This window comes from Oryx dammah, unplaced genomic scaffold (assembly GCF_014754425.2).
Source record: "Oryx dammah isolate SB20612 unplaced genomic scaffold, SCBI_Odam_1.1 HiC_scaffold_5, whole genome shotgun sequence".
Lineage (NCBI taxonomy): Eukaryota > Metazoa > Chordata > Mammalia > Artiodactyla > Bovidae > Oryx > Oryx dammah.
In genome coordinates, this window is record NW_024070189.1 from 47,062,960 (window position 1) to 47,075,251 (window position 12,292).

The window sequence follows — 12,292 nt, forward strand, 5'->3', positions numbered from 1 at the left end:
TCTGTCCATGAGATTTTCCAGGCAAGGATACTGGAGTGCGTTGCCATTTCCTTCTTCAAGGGATCTTCCCAATCCAGGGATCAAACCAAACCCAGGGGTCTCCTGCACTGCAGGCAGATTCTTTACCAACTGAGCTACGAGGGAAGCTATATATATATATATATATATGTACACACACATATTCTTTTCTTCTCCTTCATCTCTCCTTTTAGAAAACTGTAGAGTTCCCTGGTGGCTTAGATGGTAAAGAATCTGCCTGGAATTGGGGTTTGATTCCTGGGTCAGGAAGACCCCCTGGAGAAGAAAATGGCAACCCACTGAAGTATTCTTGCCTGGAGAATTCCATGGACAGAGTAGCCTGGCAGGCTATAGTCCATGGGGTCGCATAAAGTCAGACATGACTGAGCAACTAATATCTCACGTCCTTCAGAGTTATTGCAACTCTCTTAATTCCACTGCTAACCAATATGTGTTTTTGCTGCTGCTGCTAAGTTGCTTCAGTTGTGCCCGACTCTGTGCGACCCCACAGACGGCGGCCCACCAGGCTCCTCCATCCATGGGATTTTCCAGGCTAGAGTACTGGAGTGGGGTGCCACTGCCTTCTCTGGTAATAATAGGATTAAATGATAACAAATGCTGAAAGACACATATAACGTAAAACTAATAAGGAACTATCAGACAATTTAAACTGACACATTCTACATGGTAACTTGATTATCCCCTTTAAAAATGTCTGCTGCTGCTGCTGCTAAGTCTACATCTTGATAAACAAAAGATTAATGAATTACAGCAGATTAAAGGAGCCCAAAAAGACATAACAGCTAAACACAATGTGTCATAATGAGCTGAATCTTAGATAAGGAAAAAAAATACTATTCTTTGTATCACTGGAACAGTAATCAAAATTTAAATATGGACTATAGATGAATAACTGTATCACAATTTTTTTTAATATTGTATTTATTTATCTATTTGGCTGTGCCAGGTCTTAATTGCGGCACATGGGATCTAGTTCCCTGCTGCTGCTTAGTCGCTCAGTCATGTCTGACTCTGTGACCCTATGGATTGTAGCCGCCAGGCTCCTCTGTCCATGGAATTCTCCAGGCAAGAATATTGGAGGGGGATGCCACGTCCTTCTCCAGGGGACCTTCAGGAATCAAACTTGGGCCCCCTACACTGGGAGGGAGGGGAAGTCTTAGTTACTGGACCACCAGGAAATCCGATAAATACCTCCTGACTTTGAAGTGCTCATTCTTAAGAAATGTTCACTTCAGTATCTGAAGATGACTAGCCATAATGTCTCCAATTTACTTTTCAAACAGTTTAGAATTAAAACACAAGGTAAATAGAAAAAGGATTATATAAAAAAATAGAATTATAAATATGTGGACAAATGTGGCTCTGGGTAAGATAACATGTAGGAGTTACTACTGTACTATTTCTGTAAATTTAAAATTTCAAAAATTAACAGTCTTTAGAAAGACATGTACAAATTTTTCTATCTTTTTTTCATACCTCAGGAGCAAGGACAAAGGTCTGCATGAATCTCCTTAAAGCCTGGTTGTTATTAGAGAGCAAGCCCATCACCTGGACCACCACACCGTCATTCAGCGTAGCGTGAGCATCAACGTGGCGGATTTTAGTGTGGCAATTGGTGAAGTTTTGTGACATCACTTTCCTATGGATTTCCTAAGGAATCAAGGCAAGAGATAATGCAGAATCTCCAAGAATAACCAAAAACTTTCTAACACAACAAAGAGCATTTATCTGTGCACATCTGAATTACAAACTACAGAGACCCCACTGTAATTTGTCTTAGTATACTATATTTCCAGTGACACCCTGACTTTTTAAAATTATTGTCTTTAATTAACATATCTAAACATGTTTACAATAGGTGATCTCCATGCTAAAACCAATTATCTTCAAACATAAAAAAACTTCAGAATATATCACACCAAATGAACAAAAAAAATTTCAATAATAAATCAAGTAGTTACTGAAGATCTAAATTTCCAAACAGAAGTTGATAATTTTAATTTTCAAATATCAACAAACATTAAGCATGTATCCACCTCAATTCTATGGGTTATTTCCTAGCTGATGAACAGCCTACATAAAGCTTGTTATGCTTACTTTCTGTCCATAGACGGCATCTGCTGGCTTTCCATTTGAATCCAATCCCCCATGGACATAAGAAGAGTTCTTTCCATAAAACCTGTAAAACAGAAAGATATTTGTCATCTGTAAGCATCCTAAGACCAGCTGTTTACTGTTCATATTTGAACCCATCTGCTTCACTAGTACATTCTTGGAGGCACGAATGTGTTTTCTTTCTCATCTTTGTATGTATCCACCCCCTACATTCATAACATTTGCTGAATGGGAATGAATTTGGTCAAGGACTTTTTGCAAGTCACAAGTTCCAGGTCTCAAGAAAGAATGATCGTGTTGGAAGGGATCTTGTAGTGCACCTCAGGAAGGCCATGTAACACTGAGGTTTCTGTTTTCACTCATGGAGAAGAGAGGTAGTCTTGATATAGATAAGGACATCTATGGACTTCCTTGGTGGCTCAGCGGTAAAGAATCCACCTGCCAATGCAGGAGACTCAGGTTCCATCCCTGGGTGGGGAAGGTCCCCTGGAGAAGGAAATGGCAACCCACTATAGCATTCTTGGCTGGAGAATTCCATGGACAGGGAAGCCTGGTGGGCTACAATCCAAAGGGTCGCAAGATCTGGACAAGACTAAACAGCTATTCTCTCCATAGTCTTGGAGAATCCTTTTCTATATGAGAATGCATGTGATGAATTCCCATTAAAACCCAGTAACTCAGGCAGAAGGGTTTAAGGAGTTCCATTTTTGCTGATGCATTAGGAGCTTCAGACTTAATTAATTCTCCATACCTTTAATTCACCTATTTCTTCAACTGTTTTATTTTCATTACAACAATACTGAATTAGGAAGGTGCCAACAACTTCCGCCCCAGCCCTGCCAACACACACACACACACGCAATGCCCTAACTCGGGGATAATCACTATTAGGATTTCTTGGCACCTGTATCTTTCACAAACCAACCCATATTTTTCTCTATCCTGATTGTTTCCCCCCTGCTCCCCTAAAAAGGGACAGATCTGGGGCCCTTAGGGATACCCAAACTACCTTTCAACTTTTTAAGTTATTAAAAGGCTCCACATCAGCCAGCCACTTAGTTCACTGCTGGCTAATCCACTTTTCGTTGTATCTAAAATGTACCTCAGAGATTAAATGTGAAAAAATATATGCGTTAGAATCAATAAGTAACAACAGTGACAAACATATTTGGTTAGTTTGTTTCAACTCCTACTCCATTTTAAATTCTAAAGGTATCTAACTACTAAAAGCAAAGAATACAATTGACCAAAAAATAACAAAAAGGGGGATATTTATGGTTTAAAGACTTATTTTATCACTCAGTAGTCCTGTAAATACCAGCAAGTTTTTAAGCCCTTAGTATCTTTACCTGTGAAATGAAGGTAATTATTCCCCAAGACCTTACACTAAGAGCTGCTTTTTTTTTTAAAGATCAAGAAAGGTAAAGGAGAAAAAATAGTTCTGGTCTAACAAATACACATACATTTTGAAATTTCTAAAAAGTAGTCTAATAATTCCACAGAAATAGACTGAGGAGTTTTCTACACTGCAGCATTGTTTATAGGAAGAAATACTGGAAGCAACTTATATATTCATCATTAGTGGAGTAACATAACAATTTTTTTGAAAGTAAAAATTTCATGGATATTAAAATTAATATGATACATATACTATCCTTGTAAGATAACACTATAGCTAAAACACAGCATAATAAAAATATTTGCATCTACACAGGAAAATTAGCATTGTTTTTCTAAAGACTCCCATGTTTATTTCATACATCTGTTTTAATTTACAACAAACAAATCGTTTCCAAAAAAAAAGTACATGCTAATTTTTTAAAGCATGTTAACACAAAAATATGTCAGAAAATAGTCTTATACCTTCAATACATTCATAACTAAATAATTCATGGTTCACCAAGAGAAAAATAAATAAGCAAAAAATAAATAAATCAAAAGTACAAATATACATTTATATTTAAAGCATTATTTTTCTGATAATATATAGGAAACTTTGTCTAATTTTCAAATATTTACATATTCTACTATTATACAATTTGACTATCCATCACTTTTTGGTACTTACAAAGCATGTTTATGCAACAACCCTAGAAAGCACATAATAAATCAGAGAATCTTTTTATTTTCAACTGAAGGTTAATTACAGTATTGTGTTGGTTTCTATGATATATCAGCATGAATCAGCCATAGGTATACATATGTCTCCTCCCTCTTGAGGGAATAAGAGCATCTTAAATACTCATTAAAACACAGAGTTAGGTGATACTCAGGGAAAAAAATTTTTACCTGTGTAGCATGTCTGGGGCCTGGTTCAACAGTGTGTAATACTGTCTCACAAATTCCCGCCCGACCAGCAGGGGACTAGGCTTCTCCATAACCATTGCTTTGGTCAATTCAACCTGGAAAAAAAAATTCAAATATGTTCTACCTGATAGATCAAGTATAGGGAGAAAGGAGCAGGGGCGAAGACTGAATCATTTAGCTGAGATTGACTCAATAGACCAAAAAGATCACTTCAGCAATTCTTGGATTTTGAAAGGAATAAACATTATAAGAAACAAAGCAAACCCACATAGACCAGGGAGATTTTATACGTTCAGATTTACTGTAATCAGACAAATGCTATGGGGAAAAAAAATATCCCTATGAAGAATTAACTCAGCATTATTCCCAATATTCAATTTTTGTAAACTGAACAAAACAACGTCAAAGGTACATATTTGCAACATGCATTTCAACTTTCCCAAGCTAGTAAACTCAATTAAGAGGGTTCCACCTGTAACATTACAACACACTACTGTGACAGTATTAAGTTCAAGTGCGACAATACAGATACACAATATCACATTTTTAGTCAAACTAAATCAGAGATTTTACTACCTTTAAAAAATTCTAACTTGCTTAGTTTATAACAAAATCAAAAAACGAAAACGGGCAAAAAGTAACAAGCAAGATGTTTTTATTCAACAAAATAATCCCTGCCATCTCAAAATTAAGACTTTAAGTGAGTGCACTGGAATATTTTAAAAGACACCTGGCACACGGTTAAGTTTTCAAATACTGTCGCTCACTACTTTTAAAAACCCTTTCAAAAAAGTATCTGGCATGAGATCACCCAATTTTTCATTTGAGGAGATAAAATCACCCTGAACTTTATAAACATAAAGGCAAAGAGAGGTATGTATAATTAACTACAGCATAAAGAAGAAATGAGAGAAATTGCATTACAGTTTTCTTACAGAATGGGCAAAATGGATTGAATTCGGTCCTTGCACAAGCAGGACGTGGAGATGTTTATCCTTCACTAGTCTATGACAGCATTATTCTTAAATTACATATACCATTTATTACTTGTTTCACCAAACTCTATGAAACTAGACTAATAACATCAATCTAACTGTATCCTTTGATACTAAGTAGTTTCATTATAAATTTCTAAATAATACTTTATCAAATACTGCTTACCACATTCAATCTTCTCATGCAAAATGATGAAAATCCTCCAGGTTACAAAATTAAAGGTTAAGAAAAAGAAAAACTTAGAGACCACATCTACAACTTCTCCTTTCCCTTTGAGATTATCTAGATAATTCAAATTGAAAAAAATAATAACTCCATCAGCTTGATTACACCATTATCATCAATGTTTTATCTTAGGTCATTGCCATAAAGCCAAGAAAGGGAAACATATTTATATTTATATAGCAAATTGATCTTTACTTCATTTGTGACATTTTTTTCTTTATTATAATTCTGAAGCTTCTCAGAAAAATCTGTATTATTCACCAAGTTTCTTATTAGTTTAACAGTTTATAGAATTGAGTATCTTGCAAACTAGGGTCTCAATTAACATTTTTAAATGTTTCAAATAGATGATACTTTATTTCAGGACTACCTCACATAGTCTTGCAGACTCCCAAAGATTATATTCACACTATAAGCACTATATGGTTCCATTAAATAGGAAACTACAGCTCAAGTTTCTCCTTTAAGCTCATCTATAATAAATATTAACCAATCAGTTCAAGGGAAATGGTAGCAGTACTTAAAAATAATACTTCTGTCAATTGTATCTCAATAATTGAGAAAAAAAGAAAAAGTAACAGAATACACATTATTTTAGTGCTGAGAAAATATATTGCTTCAATGCTTAAAATAAAGAGGGGGGACTGATTCTTAAAACAGCCAATGGCTTCAAGAATTCTACATAAGTCATGGTCAGATAAAAACATTTGAAAGAAGGCTGCAAGCTTCCTTTAAGAGTTAAGTTTCTTAAGAGACCATTTCTTAGGTAACTTTCTAGCTCCAAAACTGTATCTGACACACTCACGAATAAAAAGCTTTCTTTCATTCATCATTTTCATCACAAAAGAGGTTTATCTTCTTTTTTTCTTTTTGGTTAGAATTTTATACAAGCAAAGCAGATTTTTGATCATCCATTTGTCAGGCTGAACTGTCAAGGTTGTCCAGAATTCAGATTATGACAGCAGATACATTTTTTTTTTCAATAATTAAGAAAAAGTCAAAGAGAAAACTAAGCAAAGATGCTTAGAAAAAAAAAAAATCTAAGCTGCCTGAGAGGGAACAGACTGGGAAGGACCTGAGGGTAACTGCCCGGGGTGACAGGACTCGACGCATTTGAGTGATGGCTTATTGTACAAAACTAAAAATCTTTTCATGTTGAACTTTTAAATTCTATAATTTTGTGGTTTGCAAATTATGCCTCAAAGTTTAAATAAAAATGCTTTCCCATAAAAAAAAATCTTGAAAGGATAAAATGTTGTAGAGTAATTAAGAACACTGAACACCCAACAGCACCAATGACTACGAAATGTTTGGGGAAGTTCTTCAGTAATCTAAGACCATACTCTACAAGTTTTGTGAATAATGTCAGCATTTCCAGTAAAAAAACAAACTGTAGGACTTCCCTGGTGGTAGAGAGGTTAAGAATCTGCCTGCCAATGCTGGGGATGCAGGGTCGATCCCTGATCCAGGAAGATTCCACATCCTGAGGAGCAACTAAGCTTGTGGAGCCCAAATACTGGTCCCACACTCCAGAGACTGCGAGCAACAACTGCTGAGCCTGCATGCACTAGGGCCTGTGCTCCACAACAAGCGAAGCCACTGCAACTACAGAAAGCTCACATGCAGCAAGAAGGCCCAGCCCAGCTGAAAATAAACTTAAAAAAGAAAACGTTGGCATTTGAACCCAAAAGATTTAGTCTATATGAGACTCAATCAATTCTCATCAGAAAAATTTTATTTGGTAAATTAGCTCTCTGAAATCTCCAGCATCATTTCTAGTTCAAACATAAAACAGAAGCTATGAGGAATATGTTAACATCGTACCTTCTGAGAGTAGTATCACCCTGGTTCATCAGAACTCTCAGTTCTTTCAAATTCTATCTAAAATAATGAAAGCAAACAAAATCAAACTGCATTTTCTCAGAAAAACTAATGTTTTATCAGTTCCTGATCTATTATAATTAGAAACTATCCATACCAATGAAAATATAGGCTAAAAATTTCTCAAGATCCTCCCTTATTTATTAAATACTCCTGAAACACTGTGTCCTTCTAGAAGAGCTTTTGCAAAGTTAGAATATTATGGATTCTGGTTGTTACTTATATAACAGCACAAGCCAATGGATACATTACTGGTTGGACTATGAAGCAAGTACCACAATCAGAAATTGTTAAACTAGACAGTCTTATCCTTGTTAATTATCAGCAGCAAATCCTCCTTCCTCCTACTGATGTGAAGACTGGGAGAATTCCTAAAATCTAACATGCCACTTTCCCAAGACTAAATTAAATAAGTAAGTCTGCTGAACATTCCAAATATATCTAATTTGGAGATCACTCTCTTTTAACACTGCTTTCAGATCTAAAGGATAAACTTTGGGGGGCATATATTACAAATCACTCGGAAATCAGTATAGTCTAGAAAGATCAGTGATGAAAGAAACAGGACCTGGCAAAAATAAAGGGAAAGGGAAGAAATCACTCACTTCCATTCAAGTTTACATTCCACTAATTTTATATCCAACTTTGTAATGTTGTGACTGTCATATGTCATAATAAGCCAAAAGGGGTATAGGGGATAAGAAAAACATATTTTAAAAATTATACTTTCTCTTACTTTTTCAAGAAATACTTTAAAGGTCCTAGGTTAGAGAAAGGGGAATTACAGAACAGTTCTTGTTCTAAAGAAGTAAAGGAAAACGTAGCCACTTAGAAATATATCCACTACTGTATTCCTGAGCTAGAAACTATTTCTCTAGTGCCCCTCAGTTCTTTCAGCTCTAAAATTAAAATTATAACTGCAAGAACTAAGTGTATGGTAGTAAGCACTTAATATTAACTGTTACAATATATTGATATTGTAACTATTAACTGTAACAAAAGAAAACATTTCTACAATCCACCATTTTCTGTCACCCAGACTATTTCCTTAACCATTTTGCTAGCAAAATAAAAACAGGATTATCTCCTTTAAGAATAATTTTGTAGAATACCCTTGGACTACAAAAAGCCCAAGCACCTAATATAAAACTATGTTTTACTGAACTTCTAGGTTGAGTTGATGACAACAGTGTTCCACTCATGAATGCCACATAGGAAGACTCGCCTGTATGCCCACAGAATGTAACTGGTCCAATTAAACTGTAAAACCAAATCAGGGGCACGTCTTAGTTATCTTAATTTTTAAAACATACATCGTGAAGATAAAATGATTTTAGTGTGTTCACACTATGTTACATGTAAAAATTTCTACTCTTTAAAAAATATAAACAAAGCATCATGTATATTTTTGCTCAGTGGCTCAGTCATGCCCAACTCTTTGCCACCCCATGGACTGTATCCATGGACTACAGCCTGCCAGGTTCCTCTATGCACAGGATTTTCCTGGCAAGAATTACTGGAGTCGGTTGCCATTTCCTACTCCAGGGGATGTTCCCAATCCAGGGATCCAACCTGTGTCTCCTGCACTGGAAGGCAGATTCTGGGAAGCCCCAAGATAGTCACATAGGCACTTAAAAGATTAAAAAGTGATACAATTGATATTTCTGGGAAACTACAATATAAAGTCACCCTATTTATAGCAGTCATATAAAGTCAGTAAGAACTAGATCTAAGAAACACAGTCACTGCCAAATATGTACTTGTATGATAGCCCTGAAACGTTTAAGTGTGTTCAGTGTCTGTAAAACAGTACATTGTTCAGATACACAGGTAAATATATTTTTTAAATAGTCTGGAAATAAAAATAGACAAACAGACCCACCAAACAGAATAAAGAAATATACTCACATATAAATAGACACTGATTTCCAAAAGGGCAGACAATTCAGTAGAAAAACGGTATTCTTTTCAACAAATCGTGCTGGAATAACTGCATATCCATATATACAGAGAGAACCTCAATTCAAGCTTCACAGTATATTAAAATTTAACTCAATAGTTTTAGATGAAACCTAGAACTATAAAAATTCTAAAGAGAATCTTAATGACCTTGGGTCATTTTGGGATATAACAAAAATGTATTCTATAGTAAGACAGATTGATAATGTGAACTCCCATCAAAATTAAAACCTTTCAGGGACTTATCCAGAGGTCCAGTGGTTAAGACTCACTGCTTCCAATGCCAGGGGGTGCAGGTCTGATCCCTGGTCAGGAAGCTAGGATTTTGTATACTGGGTGATGTGGCCAAAAAAGTTTTCATTTTGCAAGAGAGACTATTAAGGGAATGAAAAGGCAAAGGCTTGCAGTAAATATCTGGAAAGCAACTTGTATCCAGAATATATAAAGAACTCTCAAAGCTGAATAACCCCATAAAAAATTAGTGTAAGACCTAGAGACAATTCATCAAAGAAATTATGAAAAATGCTGAACATCAATATCATCGGTAATTACAGAAATGCAAAATAAAACCACAGTAAAGTACCACTGACACATCTGTCAGGATGACAACTTCAAAGGCTGACTATACAGTGTTGCAGAGAAGGAAAGGCAGCCTGCTCCAGTGTTCTTGCCTGGAGAATCCCAGGGACAGAGGAGGCTGGTGGGCTGCTGTCTATGGGGTCGCACTGAGTTGGACACCACTGAAGCAACTTAGCAGCAGCAGCAGCATACAGTGTTGGCCACGATATTGAGGAAAAGGAACACTCAAACACTGCTGGCAGGAATGTAAAACAGTATAACCACTTTGGAAAAGTTAGGCAGTTTCTTAAGAAGCTCTATTTGTAATAGCCAAAAGCTGGAAACAAACCAATTTCTACCATCAGGTGAATGGATAAACAAATTGTTGTATATTTACAGAACAGAACAGTCAATGCTGCTAAGTTGCTTCAGTCGTGTCCGACTCTGTGCGACCCCAGAGACGGCAGCCCACCAGGCTCCTCTGTGCCTTAGTCAGCAATTAAAAAAAAAAAAAAAGAAGCACATATTGTATGATTCCATTTATATAAAAATTCTAGAAAGTATAAACTAATCTTCAGTGACAGAAAGCAGGTAAGGGATCCCTGGGGACAGAGGAGGAGTGGGAGTGGACAAGAGAGAGAGAAGGCAAAGGCACACGAACAACTCTGGGGGATAAGTGCTATTTTCACTGCGGTCTTGGCTGTGGTGATGGTTTCATGGGTATAAACAACACCAAAAGCTGTCAGATTCTACACTTAAAGTATGTGCAGTTTACTGTATGTCAATCATACCTCAATAAAGCTATTTTTTAACCCACTAATATAACAGCTTGGAAAGACCAAAGATTGTCTCACAAGAAGAGAGCAGAATGGGAACCTACACAGGAAAGTAAGCAAATTTAAGAGAGTGTTAACTGTCAATTCTGAGACAGAGACATTTAAGGAATTTTTTTACTCTATTGTAACACCTATCAAAAACACTAAGAAGAAATAAACAGTGAGGGTTTCTGTCTACTAACATAAGTGTACTAAACTATTGTGAAGTTTGCTGCAAGGCTATGCTATGTATTCAAACACGTGAAATCTGGCTTAAACATCAGAAATAAAAATGCTTTCCAGGAACCAGAGAAACTACTGCAGAAACCAAGCTACTCTAGCTCACAGCAAAAGCAGCATAACCATCACTGAACTTACCACTGTTCAATCTACTTTCCAAACTCCTCACATTCACCACCTGTTACCCTCCTTCAAAGCTCTTCCTGACAACTCATTGGAGAAATGGGACAGGCAAAAATACAAGGTGAGTCTGAAGTACCTGACAAAGGAAATGCTTTAAAAAAAAAAATAGGCAATCAAAAGGACACAAGTCAAAACTAGAACAACTGAAACAATAAAGTAATAAGGAGCAAAAATAAGTTAGAAAAATTACAACCCCCTAAAATAACTAAAAATCTAAAAATTAATGGGTAAAGTGTTTAAAAAATGGGAAAATGACGTCCTTAAAAAATATAACAGGACTTTTCTGGTGGTCCACCAGTTAAAACTGTGCTCTCAATGCAGGGAACGTGGGTTCAATCCCTAGTCAGGGAACTAGATCCCACATGCCGTAATGAAGAGTTCAGAGCCACAACTAAAGATCCTGTGTAAAGACCCTGCACAGCCAAATAAGTAATTTTTTACAATGAGAATAGACACCTTTCTTACAAAAGAATTTTAAATGTAGAAAAAACAAGGGAAATATAGAATCACCATGAGAATACCTCAAGAGCTGCAGGCAATGTCTACTAAAAAATGGAAAAATTTAGCAGGGAAACTAGAAAAACAGAGTATCTGCTTAAGCGTTTTCCCCCCAAAATGTTCAGTTACCTACAGTGGCAGCTTTAATACATGTTCACAAATTCTAAGGCTCTCCTTCCTTAGCGACTAGCTTCTAACGAAAATAATGCAAAGGAAAGAAATACTACCTGGTAGCCACCAGGTAGTGATCAAGGTTAAAGTCAACCAGGATTGATATTATGTGCCCTGGGACGTGGTGAGAAGGCTAAATCACCTCTGGTATTTTCCCCAAAATCTATAACCTTAGTCTACCCAACACCAAGTACACTCAAATTGAGATCAAGTGCCAAGGTCATTAAACACAAAGAAAATACAACAAATTGGCACAGATCAGAGGAGCGAAACCAGGGAGACTGGAGAACTAACTGCAATGTGGT

At 36.2% G+C, this 12,292-nt stretch overlaps 1 protein-coding gene across 2 annotated transcripts in view; it reads right to left on the reverse strand.

Moving 5' to 3' along the window:
- Positions 1-12,292, reverse strand: part of G3BP1 (G3BP stress granule assembly factor 1) — a 34,594-nt gene that overhangs the window by 17,510 nt on the left and 4,792 nt on the right. For both annotated transcript variants that reach the window (XM_040239544.1, XM_040239545.1), the window contains exons 2-4: positions 4,444-4,556; positions 2,137-2,218; positions 1,516-1,689 (exon numbers count right to left, since the gene is read on the reverse strand). In XM_040239544.1, coding sequence (XP_040095478.1) covers positions 1,516-1,689; positions 2,137-2,218; positions 4,444-4,556 — 369 coding nt within the window. The remainder of the gene's footprint in view (positions 1-1,515; positions 1,690-2,136; positions 2,219-4,443; positions 4,557-12,292) is intronic.